The sequence below is a fragment of the Scyliorhinus canicula genome, chromosome 5 (assembly GCF_902713615.1).
Source record: "Scyliorhinus canicula chromosome 5, sScyCan1.1, whole genome shotgun sequence".
NCBI classification, from domain to species: Eukaryota; Metazoa; Chordata; class Chondrichthyes; order Carcharhiniformes; family Scyliorhinidae; genus Scyliorhinus; species Scyliorhinus canicula.
Window position 1 is genome coordinate 169,122,638 of NC_052150.1, and position 18,814 is coordinate 169,141,451.

The 18,814-nt window shown below is 49.1% G+C and overlaps 1 protein-coding gene across 1 annotated transcript in view; it reads left to right on the plus strand.

Annotated features, from left to right (window-relative positions):
* Nucleotides 1-18,814, plus strand: part of mrc1a (mannose receptor, C type 1a) — a 213,876-nt gene that overhangs the window by 103,155 nt on the left and 91,907 nt on the right. The window contains exons 11-13 of the mRNA XM_038798045.1: nt 1,460-1,611; nt 6,663-6,862; nt 16,085-16,212. Of these exons, the coding sequence (XP_038653973.1) occupies nt 1,460-1,611; nt 6,663-6,862; nt 16,085-16,212 (480 nt within the window). The remainder of the gene's footprint in view (nt 1-1,459; nt 1,612-6,662; nt 6,863-16,084; nt 16,213-18,814) is intronic.

The following is an 18,814-nucleotide window of genomic DNA, read 5'->3' on the forward strand; positions in this document are numbered from 1 at the left end:
GAACAGATATTTAAAAGGAAACGAGAGACAGGGAAAAACACTTATTTCTCCTGTCTGTAGAGCACAGCAGTCAAAAACTGAAAGCAAAACCAAAAACCTCACAGCCACTGCCCAGTTCCACCCACAAAATGACATAACTGAAGCCATGTGATAAGATATAAACCTTTCTTAAAGGGACACTCGCATGACAACATAAAGACATGAATGAAAAATGAAAATCGCTTATTGTCACGAGTAGGCTTCAAATGAAGTTACTGTGAAAAGCCCCTAGTCGCCACATTCCGGCGCCTGTTCGGGGAGGCTGTTACAGGAATCGAACCGTGCTGCTGGCCTGCTTTCAAAGCCAGCGATTTAGCCCAGTGTGCTAAACAGCCCTTTCAAGTATTTTGTTGCTATGATTTTGGACTAGATAGCCTATAATTATCTGTATTCCATTTGTATCCTCAAGTTTTCAGGTATTTCTCCAATTTGTACTGAACTCAGAAAATATCAATGAATTCATCACTAATGTTTTGCTTAAATCATCAAAATTAAACTTTACATTGGTCACTAATTAGGGCACATTTGATTCCGCCTCCAAACCCTGATTTATTTCCATAAATCTGTGCTGACTAATCATGTTCATTAATTTGCATATGCCTATCTGACACTTGACGTTCCTTGCCCCTTTTGCTTTTGGCTTTAACAACAGTCAACTTCACATAAATCGTTCTGCAACGTGAAGATCCACATGCCAGAACCACTTGCCTCCCCAACTCACTACACCCCCACCCCACTACCCCACTTCCCCCCCATCTCCAACATTTCCTGCCTCAGTACCTGCTTAAAACCTGGCACGTCGGTAACAATTTCCAGTTCTGACTGAAGGTCACCAACCAGAAATGTGGTTAACTCTGTTTCTCCTTCAACAAGTGTTTACAGTGTTTTCTGTTTATGTTTAAGATTTCCAAAATCACCATATTTGTGTCAGAACAACAGATCACTTGGACATTAATTTTCAAGGAAAAGTGTTCTAGAGTTATAGGATTTTGGTGCAATCCAATTTTGAGGCTATTACCTTTCACCAATTATAATAGATTGAATTATGACAGATAGGTTTTAATACAAGTGTAGGGTATTGTATTTGGGGTATGTATTAGTTATTGTAAATGTGTATATGATGAAAGGGTCCTTCTGCTTTTCAGCGTCTAAAAGGAACAAGGTTTGGAAGCGATCATTGGGCATACTAAGCATCTGCTCGAGTATGACGCCAGTACTATTAAGACTATAAGTATTTCCTGATTTTATTGGTCGTATTAAGCATTTACAAGCCTGATGAGGCGGATGGATTCCTTCTGTGTTATCTCATTTTCTGAAGCTTGAACATTCGAATTGGAGTTTCGACTGTTGAAATAGCTTTTTTTGCCCCTATGGAGGGAAACTCGTTTTTCTATCTCTTAATACTTTTTCTTAATTCCAGATATGAGCAAGCTTTTCTGACGAGCTTAATTGGTCTGCGGTCTGAAACATATTTTTGGATTGGTATAAAATCTGATCCAGACAACAAAGGAGCCTTTTTGTCTGTGAATGGAGGGCCAGTGTCATTTACACATTGGAATATCAATATGCCAGGTGAGCATTAAGCATTATGTGTCTCTTAACATAGCATCTTGTTAGATTTCATTTATTGTCTGATACATATATACGTGTATTTTACTGAATTGTTGTTGCACTTTTTCCTCTACTGGGTAACAAGATAAACAGAAACCCGAGGTGAAAGTTGATGAATGCATCAGGGTTTCACACACCGGTTTCAGAATTGGTGGCACCCTGAGTTACTTTTCTCCAGGAGGCTCCCCAGAGTTGCAAGTTCATTGCGTCATACCTCTCATGCAAACTAGCACCCATTAAAATGTAAATCCCACCCCGCCAAGAGCTGCTGGCCAATCAGAGACCAGGAGCTCTCCAGGACAGTGGTACTGGGAACCATGGCCATTGCTGGTGCTACACTCAGGCCTGCAGCGGGGATTGGTCATTGAACTCAGGTACAGGTGAGTGTGAGTGGGATGGGGGTCATTGGGGCCAGTCGCAAGGGAACATAGAACATAGAACGATACAGCGCAGTACAGGCCCTTCGGCCCTCGATGTTGCACCGACATGGAAAAAACTAAAGGCCATCTAACCTACACTATGCCCTTATCATCCATATGCTTATCCAATAAACTTTTAAATGCCCTCAATGTTGGCGAGTTCACTACTGTTGCAGGTAGGGCATTCCACGGCCTCACCACACTTTGCGTAAAAAACCCACCTCTGACCTCTGTCCTATATCTATTACCCCTCAATTTAAGGCTATGTCCCCTCGTGCTAGCCACCTCCATCCACGGGAGAAGGCTCTCGCTGTCCACCCTATCTAACCCTCTGATCATTTTGTATGCCTCTATTAAGTCACCTCTTAACCTTCTTCTCTCTAACGAAAACAACCTCAAGTCCATCAGCCTTTCCTCAAAAGATTTTCCCTCCATACCAGGCAACATCCTGGTAAATCTCCTCTGCACCCATTCCAAAGCTTCCACGTCCTTCCTATAATGAGGCGACCAGAACTGTACGCAATACTCCAAATGCGGCCGTACTAGAGTTTTGTACAACTGCAACATGACCTCATGGCTCCGGAACTCAATCCCTCTTCCAATAAAGGCCAACACACCATAGGCCTTCTTCACAACCCTATCAACCTGGGTGGCAACTTTCAGGGATCTATGTACATGGACACCGAGATCCCTCTGTTCATCCACACTACCAAGAATTTTACCATTAGCCAAATATTCCGCATTCCTGTTATTCTTTCCAAAGTGAATCACCTCACACGTCTCCACATTAAACTCCATTTGCCACCTCTCAGCCCAGCTCTGCAGCTTATCTATGTCCCTCTGTAACCTGCAACATCCTTCCGCACTGTCTACAACTCCACCGACTTTAGTGTTGTCTGCAAATTTACTCACCCATCCTTCTGCGTCCTCCTCTAGGTCATTTATAAAAATGACAAACAGCAACGGCCCCAGAACAGATCCTTGTGGTACACCACTCGTAACTGAACTCCATTCTGAACATTTCCGATCAACCACCACTCTCTGTCTTCTTTCAACTAGCCAATTTCTGATCCACATCTCTAAATCACCCTCAATCCCCAGCCTCCGTATTTTCTGCAATAGCCGACCGTGGGGAACCTTATCAAACGCTTTACTGAAATCCATATACACCACATCAACTGCTCTACCCTCGTCTACCTGTTCAGTCACCTTCTAAAAGAACTCGATAAGGTTTGTGAGGCATGACCTACCCTTCACAAAAGCATGCTGACTATCCCTAATCATATTATTCCTATCTAGATGATTATAAATCGTATCTTTTATAATCCTCTCCAAGACTTTACCCACCACAGACGTTAGGCTCACCGGCCTATAGTTACCGGGGTTATCTCTACTCCCCTTCTTGAACAAATGGACCACATTTGCTATCCTCCAGTCCTCTGGCACTATTCCTGTAGCCAATGATGACCTAAAAATCAAAGCCAAAGGCTCAGCAATCTCTTCCCTGTCTTCCCAGAGAATCCTAGGATAAATCCCATCGGGCCCCGGGGACTTATCTATTTTCACCTTGTCCAGAATTGCCAACACTTCTTCCCTACGCACCTCAATGCCATCTATTCTAATAGCCTGGGTCTCAGCATTCTCCTCCACAATATTATCTTTTTCCTGAGTGAATACTGACAAAATGTATTCATTTAGTATCTCGCTTATCTCCTCAGCCTCCACACACAACTTCCCACCACTGTCCTTGACTGGCCCTACTCTTACCCTAGTCATTCTTTATTCCTGACATACCTATAGAAAGCTTTTGGGTTTTCCTTGATCCTACCTGCCAAAGACTTCTCATGTCCCCTCCTTGCTCGTCTTAGCTCTCTCTTTAGATCCTTCCTCGCTTCCCTGTAACTATCAAGCGCCCCAACTGAAACTTCACGCCTCATCTTCACATAGGCCTCCTTTTTCCTCTTAACAAGAGATTCCACTTCTTTGGTAAACCACGGTTCCCTCGCTCTACCCTTTCCTCCCTGTCTGACTGGTACGTACTGATCAAGAACACGCAACAGCTGTTCCTTGAACAAGCTCCACATATCCAGTGTGCCCAACCCTTGCAGCCTACTTCTCCAACCTACACAACCTACACATGCTGCTGGGGCAGCATGGTAGCATAATGGTTAGCATCAATGCTTCACAGCTCCAGGGTCCCAGGTTCGGTTCCCAGCTGGGTCACTGTCTGTGCGGAGTCTGCACGTCCTCCCCGTGTGTGCGTGGGTTTCCTCCGGGTACTCCGGTTTCCTCCCACAGTCCAAAGATGTGCGGGTTAGGTGGATTGGCCATGCTAAATTGCCCGTAGTGTCCTAAAAAGTAAGGTTAAGGGGAAGTTGTTGGGTTGCGGGTATAGGGTGGATATGTGAGTTTGAGTAGGGTGATCATTGCTCGGCACAACATCGAGGGCCGAAGGGCCTGTTCTGTGCTGTACTGTTCTAAAAATGTCTAATGGCATCATAATTGCCCTTCCCCCAGCTAACTCTTGCCCTGCGGGGTATACTTATCCCTTTCCATCGCTAATGTAAAGGTCACCGAATTGTGGTCACTGTCTCCAAAGTGTTCACCTACCTCCATATCTAACACCTGGCCTGGTTCATTACCCAAAACCAAATCCAATGTGGCCTCACCTCTTGTTGGCCTGTCAACATATTGTGTCAGAAAACCCTCCTGCACACATTGTACAAAGAACGACCCATCCAATGTACTCGAACTATATCTTTTCCAGTCAATATTAGGAAAGTTAAAGTCTCCCATAACAACTACCCTGTTACTTTCGCTCTTTTCCAGAATCATCTTCGCCATCCTTTCCTCTACACCTCTAGAACTATTAGGTGGCCTATAGAAAACTCCCAGCAGTGTGACCTCTCCTTTCCTGTTTCTAACCTCAGCCCATACTACCTCGGAAGAAGAGTCCCCATCTTGCATCCTTTCTGCCACCGTAATACTGTCCTTGACTAGCAGCGCCACACCTCCCCCTCTTTTGCCCCCTTCTCTGACCTTACTAAAACACCTAAACCCCGGAACCTGCAACAACCATTCCTGTCCCTGCTCTATCCATGTCTGTGAAATGGCCACAACATCGAAGTCCCAGGTACCAACCCATGCTGCCAGTTCCCCTACCTTATTTCGTATACTCCTGGCATTGAAATAGACACACTTAAAACCACCGACCTTAACACTGGCGCCCTCCTGCGAAGTCAAATCTGTGCTCCTGACCTCGCTACTCTCAATCTCCCGTACCCCAAAACTACAATCCAGGTTCCCATGCCCCTGCTGAATTTAAACCCCCCCCAAAGAGTACTAACAAATCTCTCCCCCAGGATATTGGTGCCCCTTAGGTTCAGATGTAGACCATCCTGTCTATAGAGGTCCCACCTTCCCCAGAAAGAGCCCCAGTTATCCAGAAATCTGAATCCCTCCCGCCTGCACCATCTCTGTAGCCACGTGTTTAATTGCTCTCTCTCCCTATTCCTCATCTCACTATCACGTGGCACGGCAACAACCCAGAGATAACAACTCTGTTTGTTCTCACTCTGAGCTTCCATCCTAGCTCCCTAAAGGCCTGCCTGACATCCTTGTCCCCTTTCCTACCTATGTCGTTAGTGCCAATGTGGACTACGACTTGGGGCTGCTCCCCTTCCCCCTTAAGGACCCGAAAAACACGATCCGAGACATCACTTACCCTTGCACCTGGGAGGCAACATACCAAACGTGAGTCTCTCTCGCTCCCACAAAATCTCCTATCTGTGCCCCTGACTATTGAGTCCCCAATTACTAATGCTCTGCTCCTCTCCCCCCTTCCCTTTTGAGCAACAGGGACAGACTCCGTGCTAGAGTCCCGTACCTCATGGCTTACCCCTGGTAAGTCCCCCCCCCACAAGTATCCAAAACGGTAGAGGGTCTCAGAGCAAGGGAAGGGGGTTTGCCTTTCAGCACTACCCCTTCCTCCTCCCTTCCCCCCCACCCCCACAACCATATTCCCATTGCTGGGTCCCTTGGTTGGGCATAGAGTATCTGGGAACAAGCCCTATGAAGCTCCAGGCAGACCTGAGGTTTGCTGGTTGGCATCCCCTGCATGGCGAGAAACCCGCCTGCCGCTGGCAGAAAACCAGCAGAGATGGGTGAGGTCCCTTTGGGGCAAAGTTCAACATTGGGAAGGAAACTCATGAGATTGGGCGACGCGTCAGTTTTACATATCCCCCGATATTAGGCTGGCTCCTTTGAAGTTATTGAGAGTAAACTTAGGTGTTAAGAGTAAAACCAATGCTTCACCTGATGGCATTAGTTTCTCAATGGGCACGCTGGGTTAAAATTTGTCCCCTTCTCTCCACCATATAAGGAAATATAGAAGGAAATATCCCCAACTTGGTGTCGATTATCATACCCCAATATGTAATATAGTACCTGAATAAAAATAATATGATTAATTAATTTATTGCTCATTTTCAAGTTAAATCCAATGGTTTCAATTGTTTGAAGAGTATTGATGTTTCTTACCTGTTAGTCTATTTGGTTCCCGAAAGAATTTGATATTCAAACTATCACTTACAGGAAGAAAAGCTGGATGCGTTGGCATAGCAACCAGAACTGCTGCTGGTTTATGGGGTATTTATGACTGTACAAACAAGGCAAAATATATCTGTAAACACTGGGCGGCTGGTGCAACATCTCCTCCAACTGTACCAACAACTATTGCCACAACCTGTTCAGAAGGCTGGGAAACATATGAAAATTCTCGATACTGCTACAAAGTAAGACCATTGAACATTTAAATTCTGTACTTTTACAGTTTTACATTTCATAAACTGTGTGTGCCATCTTTTTAAAAACAGCCAGTTGTCAACTTGGAGGATATTTTTGACTTCCTCATCTAGCATACACTTCCCATTGGGAGAGTGAGCAATAAAAATGGTGAATTACCAACTCCATCCATAAACCAATTCCCTGATTTTATTTTGTCCTGTAAAATACCCAGCTGTTACACTTATGCAACTCCGGATCCTATTAGATCACTAGGACCTCAATGCCACCTTCACCAAAAAGACGGCAGTAACCACTAGAGACGGGTGATAGGGGCGGCACTGTGGCACAGTGGTTAGCACTGCTGCCTCACACCACCAGGGATCCGGGTTCAATTCCGACCTTGGGTGACTGTCTGTGTGGAGTTTGCACATTTTCCCCGTGTCCGCGGTTTCCTCCCACAGTCCAAAGGTGTGTAGGCGAAGTGGATTGACCACGCTAAATTTCCCCTTAGTGTCCAAACGTTAGGTGGGTTACAGGGATAGGGCAGGGAGTGGGCTTAGATAGGCTGCTCTTTCGGAGGGTCGCTGCAGACTTGATAGGCCGAATAGCCTCCTTTGGCATGGTAGGGATTCTATGATGGCAAGCATCAGCTCTGACCACTGAGGAGGGTATGCAGTGTAAGATTAAAACTTTCTATTCCGGAGTATGGGGAGAAAAGGTACATTTTCAGGCTCTGCAAGGGAAGTGTAGTCATCCCCAGCTTGGCTGCTCCCTCTCCTGTATAAATCCCCAACAGCCTGAACAGCTGACTGCTCCAGAGGCCACACACTTCCTTCCCTGAAATGGTTCGGCCAAGGACACCTTCTGATGTCTGGGACTGTGGTGAGCCAGATCATCGGAATTTGAGGCAGAGAAGGAGGCCATTTGGCCCATGTGTTTGTGCTGGCCAAATGAGCTATCCAACCTGATCCCACTTTCCAGCTTGGTCTGTAGGTTACGGCACTCCAGGTGCATATCCAAGTACTTCTCAAATGTAATTGGGGTTTCTGCCTCTATCACCCTTTCAGACACTGAATTCCAGATCCCTCACCACCTTCTGGAGGAAAATATCTCCTCAGGTCCTCTCTAATTCTTCCACCAAATACTTTAAATTAATACTCTCTGGTTATTGATCTCCTTGCCAAGGAAAGTAAGTCCTTCCTATCCACTCTATCAATGCCCCTCATATTTTTTTATATTCCAATTAAATCGCCCCTCAGCCTCCTCTGTTCCAATGAATACAATCTAGACTATCCAACCTTTAGTCGTAGCTAAAAATTACCAGTCCTGGCAACAACCTCGTAAATCTTCTCTGGACCCCCGGTGGCAGCCATGGAGAGAGTGGTTGCACATTTGGTAGCTCCCGCTCAAGGTAATATTTTTCGCTCCTTTCCCCGTCCGAAGGGCGAAGTTTTGGATGGAAAAAGGTGTAGGAGTGCCCGGAGAAGGGTAACTTCTCTAGTGTTGCTGGTAGATGGATCCACGAACTAGGAGTGGGTCAATAAGAAAGGAGCTGTTGGAACAGGAGAGTTTTGTGGTGCACCACAGGTAAGGATGTTGGAGGGCAAAGGGCTTGTCCTGCCAGCCCAGTGGTCAATGGAGCAGTTGGTGGAGTTTTCGAATGCTAAGTTCAACCAGCCGAGGAAGGAGGCCTTGGAGGACCTGGCTCAAGTGGTAGAACCATTTAAAGCAGGTATCAAGAGAGTGGAACAGAGGCTGGAGTCCAGAGTTGGGCGGTCCAGAAGGATGGGGAGGTGATGGGGAGCATGAGGCGCAGTTCGCCTCATTGGTGGCTGAGGTGGGGGTGATGTGGGAGACCCAGAAGAGGCTGAAGGAGAAGATGGACGATCTGGAGAACCGCTCCAGAAGGTAAAATTTGAGAATTGTGGGGATGCCAAACGCATTGAAGTTGCGGAGGCTGGCACCTATGTGGCCAAAATGTTGAACGGTTGATGGGGGAGGAAGCCTTTGACCGGCTTTTGGAGGTCAACCAAGTGCAGAGGGCACTGATGAGGAGGCCGCAGGCGGGGAAGCCGTCAAGTGCAATGATGGTGTGGTTGCACCGCTTTCTGGATACTGAGAAGATTCTTCAGTGGGCGAGGCAGACGAGGCAGTACACCTGGGAAGGGAACAAGCCGCAGGTGAATCAACACCTGGGAGCAGAACTGGCAAAGAGGAGGGCCGGGTTTAACTGGGTCAAGGTTGCCCTCTTCAAGAAGGGGGCGAAGTTTGGGATGCTGTACCCATCCCGCCTCTGGGTGACTTTCCAGAATGTGAATACTATTTCAGCACGCCAGAGGAGGCGATGGAGTTCATGAGGGACAATGGACTGGCAGAAGGAGGGCATTGAACTTTGGAGAAGTTTGTGAGGAGGTTTATTTATTTTCAGGAAACCTTTTCCCTTGAGATGTTCTGTTGGTTTTGCTGGCAGGGTGTTTGGAGGATATGTTTCTCCGAGGGATTATCAAGGGTGAGTGCAGCTTTTCTGATTTTAGTAGGAGCATGACTGGGGGGCACTATGCTAGCTGGGTGGGCTAGTTAACAGGAGTGCAGTGGGAGAGTGTCAGGGGGTAGGTGTAGGGGAGGGGTTTTTTTTGTTTGTTTAGGAGGGGGGAGGGTTGCTGACAAGGGTGTGGTTGCTGAGGCGCAGCTGGAAAGGGGATGATAATGGTGGTCATTCAAGGGTGGGCTGGGACTGTCTCGTGGCACGGGCCAGGGGCTGGCCCAAAAAGGATATGGTTGATCGACAGGGTGTGGTGAATGTGATTCACACCGGATTATAACCTATATATACATGTGCCTATATTGTAAGTGCAGTTGCACTACCTGTCCTCCAGGGGGAGTAGCTCTGGGAATGCTCGAGAATTGTACGGGATTTCTCCCTTGGCTCCGCCCAATACACCTCCCCCGGGAGCTGCTGCATAAAAGATCAGTGCCACAGGGTCAGCCGGCCAGTTCACCGAAAGTTCAACGGCTAACAGGCTGGCTCTGTTGTAAGTATATTAAAACCGCTATTCTAATCCTACAAGCACGTGTCCGTAGAATTGTTGGTTCCAACAATTTAATATACTTAGGAAACAGTCGAAGAAATCATGGAAGCAGCCCTCAAGCCCGGACGCCTAGAACTCGACCCACAGGATGCAGAGGCTAAGGACATTTTTTCCCACTGGCTGAGATGTTTTAAAGCCTACCTGGCAGAAGCCAGCACCGCCGGAACAACGGAGGAACAAAAACACAGCCTACTGCACGCGAGGGTAAGCCACAGAATCTCCACACAGCTGAATCCGGCTGGTTCTTACACCGCAGCACTGGCAATACTGGACAAAATGTACGTTAGGCCCATTAATGAGGTTAATGCATGCCACGTGTTTATGACTCGCCGTCAGCGGCCTACAGAAACGCTTGTCGAATTTGTAAGGGAATTGAACAACCTTTCCAATGACTGTAATTATCAAGCCGTTACCGCGGCTGAACATAGGGAGCTTGCTGTGCGGGACGTTTTCATAGCGGGCCTCAGGTCTAACTATGTGCGCCAAAGACTGCTAGAAAAGGGGGCCCAGGACTTAGACACTACTGTGGAGGCTACTACCACTATGGAAGTTTCCTTCCGCAGCCTCACCTCGTTTCCCGCGGACCCCGTGACCCCATCGTGGACCCCCGACCAACAGTCCCCCCAGGCCTGTGCCGCACGGCCCCCCAGCTACCGCGCTGCCAAAGCCAGTTACTCGGCTGCCCCAGCCAGCTACTCAGCTTCTCCAGCCAGCTACTCAGCTGCACCAGCCTGCCATTTATGTGGCCAAAGCCAGCACCCGCGGCAGCACTGCCCAGCCCGATCCGCGACCTGCAGCAGCTGCGGGGCCCGAAACACTGTGGCCTATGTCCGACTCCACCCCCTCCCGCCATGTGCGATCCATGGGGGCCGCCATCTTGGCAAACCCCCACCATACGGCCGGCCACGTGCGACTCATGGGGACCGCCATCTTCCTCGCCGCTCACCACGTGCGATCCACGGGCCCCATCTGCATCGGCATGCTCAGAAAGCTCATCTGAAGAATACGACTTCCTCGGGCACTCACCACACGGCCCGCAACTCAACGCGGTCACCCTGGATCAATCCCGCCCCAAGCACCTACGAAGTTCGATGGCGGAGGTCCAGATCAACGGGTACAGCACACCATGCCTCTTTGACTCCGGGAGCACCGAGAGCTTTATACATCCAGAGCTGGTAAGACGCTGTTCGCTTTCTATTTTTCCGGTGAGCCAAACTATCGCCCTCGCTCCCACTCAGTCCAAATCCAAGGACGCACCGTCGCTACGCTAGTTATTCTAAATTTAAACTTTACGCCCTGCCCGACCTTTGCGCGCCACTCTTATTAGGCCTGGATTTCCAGTGCAACCTCAAGAGCCTCACCCTCGGCTTCGGCGGGCCCCTGCCCCCACTCACTATCTGCAGCCTCGCCACGCTGCGCATCTCCCCCCCTCCTCTCTTCGCCAATCTCACTCCAGATTGCAAGCCAGTAGCTACTCGCAGCAGGCGATACAGCCTACAAGATAGGGTATTTATCCGTTCGGAGGTCCGACGGCTGCTCAGTGAGGGGATCATAGAGGCCAGTAATAGTCCCTGGAGAGCTCAGGTGGTGGTCGTCAAGACCGGGGAAAAATTTTGCATGGTCGTCGACTATAGCCAGACCATAAATCGCTTTACGCTCCTAGACGCGTATCCCCTCCCCAGAATTGCAGACATGGTTAATCAGATCGCCCAATATCGGCTATTTTCCACGGTGGATCTGAAGTCTGCATACCACCAGCTCCCAATCCGCCCGGAGGACTGCCACTACATGGCGTTCGAGGCCGATGGCCGCCTCTTCCACTTCCTCCGGGTTCCCTTCGGCGTCACCAACGGGGTTTCAGTGTTCCAATGAGCAATGGACCGAATGGTAGACCAGTACGGGCTGCGGGCCACGTTTCTGTATCTGGACAATGTTACCATCTGAGGCTATGACCAGCAGGACCACGACTCCAACCTCCACCGTTTTCTCCAAACGGCACAGAAATTAAATCTCCCTTATAACAAGGAGAAATGCGTTTCCGCACAAACAGACTGGCTATCCTCGGCTACGTCGTGGAGAATGGAGTCCTGGGCCCAGACCCGGACCGCATGCGCCCCCTCTTAGAACTCCCCCTGCCTCATTACCCCAAGGCCCTCAAATGGTGCTTGGGGTTCTTTTCATAACCTGCCCAGTGGGTCCCTCAATATGCGGACAAAGCCCGCCCACTCTTTAACGCCACACGATTTCCCCTGTCAGCTGAGGCGCGCCAGGCCTTCAGCTGCATCAAGGAGGACATCGCCAAAACAGCCATGCAGGCGGTGGATGAATCCACTCCCTTTCAGGTTGAGAGCGACGCCTCAGAGGTAGCTCTAGCAGCCACTTGAAATCAGGCAGGGAGGCCCGTTGCATTTTTCTCCCGTTCCCTATCTGCTTCAGAACTCCGACACTCCTCAGTCGAGAAGGAAGCGAAAGCCATCGTGGAGGCTGTTCGTCACTGGAGGCACTACCTCGCAGGTAGGAGGTTCACCCTCATCACCGACCAACGATCGGTTGCCTTTATGTTTGACAACTTGCAAAGGGGCAAGATAAAAAATGATAAAATCCTTCGGTGGAGGATCGAACTCTCCACCTATAGTTACGATATTAAATATCGACCGGGGAAGCTCAACGAGCCCTCGGATGCCCTATCCCGCGAGACATGCGCCAGCGCGCAGATCAGCTGTCTGGAAGCCATCCACGTGGACCTCTGCCATCCAGGGGTCACCCAGCTCGCCCACTACATCAGAGCTCGAAACCTGCCTTTCTCCAACGAGGAGGTGAAAGCGGTCACCAGGGACTGCCCGATCTGTGCAGAGTGCAAACCGCACTTCTATAGACCAGACAGGGCCTACCTGGTCAAGGCTTCTAGGCCCTTTGAACGCCTTGCGATTGATTTCAAAGGGCCACTCCCCTGCACTAACAAGAACATCTATTTCCTCAACATCATCGAGTTCTCCCGATTCCCTTTTGCCATTCCATGCCCTGATATGACCTCCCACACAGTCATTAGGGCCCTGCATAGTGTCTTCACTATAGTTCACTATAGTGAACCCCAGCTACGTGCACAGTGACCAGGGTTCGTCCTTTATGAGCGGCGTGCTGCGTCAGTACCTGCTCGACAAGGGCATCGCCTCAAGCAGGACTACCAGTTACAAACCCAGGGGGAACGGGCAGGTGGAGAGGGAGAACGCGACGGTCTGGAAGACCGTCCTGCTGGCCCTCCGGTCTAGAAAATTCCAAGTCTCCCAATGGCAAGAAGTCCTCCCAGACGCGCTCCACGCTATCAGATCCCTCCTCTGTACAGTTACAAATCAAACCCCTCATGAGCGACTCTTCATTTTTCCTGGGGGCACTACCACGGGAGTCTCACTTCCGGTGTGGCTGAGGACACCAGGCCCGGTCCTCCTGAGGAAGCAAGTCAGGGGGCACAAAATTGAACCCCTTGTTGAAAAGGTGCGCCTCCTCCATTCCATCCCCCAGTATGCATTCATGGAGTTCCCGGACGGTCGACAGGACACAGTATCCCTTCAGGACCTGGCACCCGCTGGATCTAGCCCCCCCTACCCCCACTGAGGAACCACTTACCCCGTTCCCTATGCTGACGCCCCCTTGCGCCCCCGATTCCGCAAGCTCACCCCACCGGTTCCACACGCCAGAACCAGCCCGCCCCCAGTCTCCGGTCGAGCCAGAGGTGTATAAAGTTCGGATGAGACCCGCCCCAGAGTCTGCCATCGTACCCCAGCTCTCAACACCCACCCAGCCACCGCAAGAGGCTGCAATCCCAGTGCTCCGCAGATCAAAAAGAACAATTCGTCCACCGGACAGACTAACTCTATGAACCACCACCCCCGCTGGACTCATTTTTTTCACAGGGTGTGAATGTGGTGAATGTGATTCACACCGGATTATAACCTGTATATCCATGTGCCTATATTGTAAGTGCAGTTGCACTACCTGTCCTCCAGGGGGAGTAGCTCTGGGAATGCTCGAGAGTTGTACAGGACTTCTCCCTTGGCTCCGCCCAGGACTCCTCCCCCGGGAGCTGCTGTATAAAGATCAGTGCCACAGGGTCAGCCGGCCAGTTCACCGAAAGTTCAACGGCTAACAGGCTGGCTCCGTTGTAAGTATATTAAAACCGCTATTCTAATCCTACAAGCACGTAGAATTGTTGGTTCCAACACAGGGAAGGGAGGCGAGGAGTCCCCCAACCAGGCTGGTCACCTGAGGAATCATAAGGCAGACGTGGCCTTTTTGCAAGAGACTCACCTGAAGATAGGGGATCAGACAAGGTTGGGAAAGGATGAATGTTCCACATGAAGACGAGGGGGATGGCGGTGCTGGTGAATGAGCAGGTGGAATTAGAGGTAGGGAGTGGTCTGGGGGTGGGGTGGGGTGAGATTCGTGATGGTGAGTGGAAGCTGGAGGGGATGTCGGTAGTGCTGGTAAACATCTATGTCCCAAATTGGGATGTTGTAGATTTCATGTGGCGTGTTCTAGGTACGATTCCTGACCTGGGCTCGCACCAGTTGATCAGGGCGGGATTTTAGTATGGTCATAGAGCCAGGTTTGGACCGGTCGAGCCCGAGGTCGGGGAAGGTGTTGGCAGTGGAGAAGGAGCTGAAGGGATGCATGGAGGGGGTGGACCCGTGGAAGTTTGGGAAGCCGAGGGGAAAGGAATTTTCATATTTTTCCCATGTGCACCGGGTGTACTCCCAGATTGACTTTTTGTGGTGGACACGGCATTGTTGGCGGAGGTGGTCAACGATCGTGGTCTCCTACCACGCGCCGCACTGTGTGGATTTGCAAGTAGACTGGGGGGCGCTTAGCGCCCGCAGCGGAGGCTGGATGTAGGGTTGTTGCTGGATGAGGACGTGTACGAGCGGGTGAGGACCAGCATCTAGGGGTATGTGGAGCTCAATGACCCGGGAGGTCACGCGCCATGCTGTGGGAGGCATTCAAGTTAGTGGTACGGGGGGAGTTTATTCTCAATTCGGGGGCATAGGGAGAAGGCGGAATGGGCAAAGCTGGCAAGGCTTGTGGAAAATATTCTGAGGGTGGACAGGAGGCATTCAGTAGGCGGGGCTGCTGAGGAGAGGCAGAGGCTCCAGATGGACAGTATATGAGTATGGTGAGAAGGCGAGTAGGATGCTGGCCCTCCAGCTGAGGAAGCAGGAGGCAGCGAGGGAGACGGACAGAGTAAAGGACGGAACGGAAGAGGTGGTGTTGGACCTGGTGGGGCTAATGGGGTGTTTGAGGCTTACAAGGATCCGGAGCAGTGTGAACATACTGTCCGATATCGCTATTGAATGTAGATGCGAAGTTGCTAGCAAAGGTGTTGGCGTAATGAGGACTATGTTCTGGAGGTGATGTGCGAGGACCAAACAGGGAGTTTGTGAAAGGAAGACAATTGTCGGCGAATCTGAGGAGACTGCTCAGTGTAATTATGATGCCTCTGGAAGGGCAGGAGGTGAAGGTGGCAGTGCCAATGGATGCGGAATGGAGTGGGAATATTTGTAGGAGGCCCAGGGGAGGTTCGGGTTCGGGCAGGGGCTTGTGACTGGGTCCGGTTGCTATCTAGGGCATCAGTCGCAAGTGTGAGGATGAACCAGGTGAGTTTGGGATATTTCGGGCTGCATCGCAGGATGAGGCAGGGGTGCCCGCTCTCCCATTGCTATTTGCCTTGGCTATAGAGCCATTGGCTATAGCGCTTAGAGCTTCCAGGGATTGGAAAGGAATTGTGCAGAGGGGTGTCGATCACAGGATTTTGCTGTACGCGGAGAACCTGTTGTTATATATTTTGGACCCACTGGGTGGCATTGGGGAGATTATGGGGTTTTTGGAGGACTTTGGCCGATTCTCTGGGTACAAGTTGAACATGGGAAAGAGCAAAGTGTTCCCGATTGAGACTAGAGGGCAGGAGAGGAGGTTAGGGGAGTTGCTGTTTAAGGCAGTGGGCATCCAAATGAAGTGGGGTTGGGAGCAGTTGCACAAGTTAAATTTGACTCAGCTGGTGGAGCAACCTGCTAGCTAGGTTCATCCATTTTCTTATGCTTTGTCCTAAAGGTATTTGAAGATTAATAATAGATACTCTTTCCCATCTAGAGTTTTGTAAAATCTAAGGATACTAAGAAATCGTGGCCTGAAGCATTTGATTATTGTCGAGCTCTGGGTGGAGATCTTGCCAGCATCCATGATGATTCTGAAGAAAGATTTCTCTGGAATAAACTAGTGTAAGTATTTAATGTCACTCATTCACCCCCACATAATACTTTACCCACAGCAACTCAGACCAATACAATATGAGTTACAATAGGAGGAATTCTAACATGGATGAACATGTGGGTTTGAGTGCAGTTGGGGGAATTCTGAGCGTATTGGGAAGTTGGCTTCAGCCTGTTGGCTCACAGGAAATGGGTTGATTGCCATTTTCACTTTGTTAATGAGGTTGCTGGCCTCTGATTTAACCTGCTTTTCCTATGTTACAATGGTCAATCGGGTTTCCCTGGTCTCTGGAAATCTAACAGCTCATGAGGGGTGAGAACCTCTTCAGGAAGATGGTAACTGCCTTACAGCACTGCTTGTGGGTCAGGAGGTGCAGAAGTGCCCATTACCATTGCGACAAATGCCCCAACACAAAGGTCTCCAGGAGTCAAGGATTGGAAGAAACTGGTTCTGCAGCTTGCTCTGAAGTGTTTCCTTCCGAAGTATCAACCAATTCTGTTACTCAGGGTGTCAAGTACCTAAAAGCATGTTGTGTAGTTAAGTCTCCAATTATGAAAAATAGTTAAGGGAAATAATTCCATTGATTGGAGTCATATCAAGAGAAAGAAAGATGGTTGCGGTTGTTGGAGTTTGATAATCTCTGATGCAGGACATTGCTGCAGGAGTTCCTCATGGTAGTGCCCTAGACCCAAACATAGAACCATAGAAAATTTACAGCACAGGAGGCCATTCGACCCATCCTGATCCTGCCAGTCAAGAACACCCAGGTTACCGCCTACCTTCTTGCACTCGGTCCATTGTCCTGTAGCTTACAGCACTTAAGGTACTGATCCAAGTACTTTTAAAAAGAGTTTAGGGTCTCTGCGCCCACCACCAACTTGGGCAGCGAATTCCAAACTCCCACTACCCACTGTGTAAAACAAGTTCCTCTCTACACTTTCTGTTACTTATCTTGAATTTATGTCACCTGGTTCTAAAATTATCTGCCTAAGGAAACCACTTAATCCTGTCCACTCTAACCCTTCCCTCATAATTTTGTACACCTCAATCAAGTCACCCCTCAGCCTTTTTTTTTCCAAGGACAATAACCCCAAAATATCCAACCTCACCTTGTAGCTACACTTTTCTAGCCTTGGCAACATTCTTGTAAACCTCCTTTGTATTCTCCCCAGAGCAATTATGTCCTTCCTGTAATATGGTGGCCAGAAGTGCGCACAGTGCTCCAGTTGAGGCCTCACCAGTGTTTTATACAGTTCCAACATCATGTCCGTACTTTTATATTGGATACCTGTACCTATATCACAAATAGGCTTACAATAACATTGCAATGAAGTTACTATGAAAATCCCCGAGTTGCCACACTCCAGCGCCTGTTCGGGTACACTGAGGGAGAATTCAGAATGTCCAAATTACGTAACAGCACATCTTTTGGGACTTGTGGGAGGAAACCAGAACACCCAGAGAAACCCACGCAGACACGGGGAGAACGTGTAGAATCCGAACAGGCAGTGACCCAAGCCGAGAATCGAACCTGAGATCTGGCGTTGTGAAACAACCATGCTAACTACTGTGCTAACTAATTTGCCCATCACTGACGTGAGATTAACTGGCCTATAATTGTTTGGAATTTCCTGCGATCCCTTTTTAAACAATGGAACTACATTTGCATTTCTCCAGTCCACCGGTACCTCTCCTGTACCTTGTGAGGATTGGAAAATCATCTTCCGCGAATCTCCTTCCGCAGCCTTAGAGACAATCCATTTGGCCCTGGTGACTTATCAACTTTCAAGGAATCTGATACTCCGTGTACGTCCTCTCTCTTTATGATTATCCAGTCCAATATCACAGTGTTCCGCTTGGATGACTATATCTACATCATCTTTCCCTTTGTAAACATGGGGACAAAATATTCATTTAAATTCCTTCCCACAGCCTCTGCATCTACACACAAGTTCCCTTCTTCATCTCTGATAGGTCCCACTTTTTCCCTTACGAACCGTTTACCATTACTGTATTGGTAAAACATCTTGGGTGGGATTCTCCATCCTGCCGCACAGATTTCTGGTTCGCCGCCCCCCCCAATATTCTCCGTCTTGCCAGCTGCCCAATGGGATTTCCCGTTGTGGACAGCCCCACGCATCGGGAAACCCCCAGGCTGCCGGCGCAACAGACAATCCCGACAGGGGAGATTCTTTCCCCTTGTTCTTACAGGCGGTAATGTGCCGACATATTTGTTCTTCTATCTCCTTTTCACTATTTGGGGGTCTGTAGTATACTCCCAGGAGTGTGATTGCCCTTTTTTATTTCTAAGCTCACTCCACAAAGTCTTGTTTGTTGACCCATTTAATATACCATCCCTTCTCACTGGAATTGATTCTTTAATCATTAGTGCTACCACTCTGCCATTTTTTATCTCCCACTCTAACATGTCTGAAGACTCTATAACCAGGGATATTCAGCTGCCAATTTTGCCCCTTCTTTAGCCAGGTTTCCATTTTAGCAATGACATTCTGCTGCCATGTGTCTACCTGTGCCCTTAACCCATCTACCTTGTTTGTAATACTCCTTGCATTGAAGTATAAACAATTTATCCCATCAATTTCCCTTGCT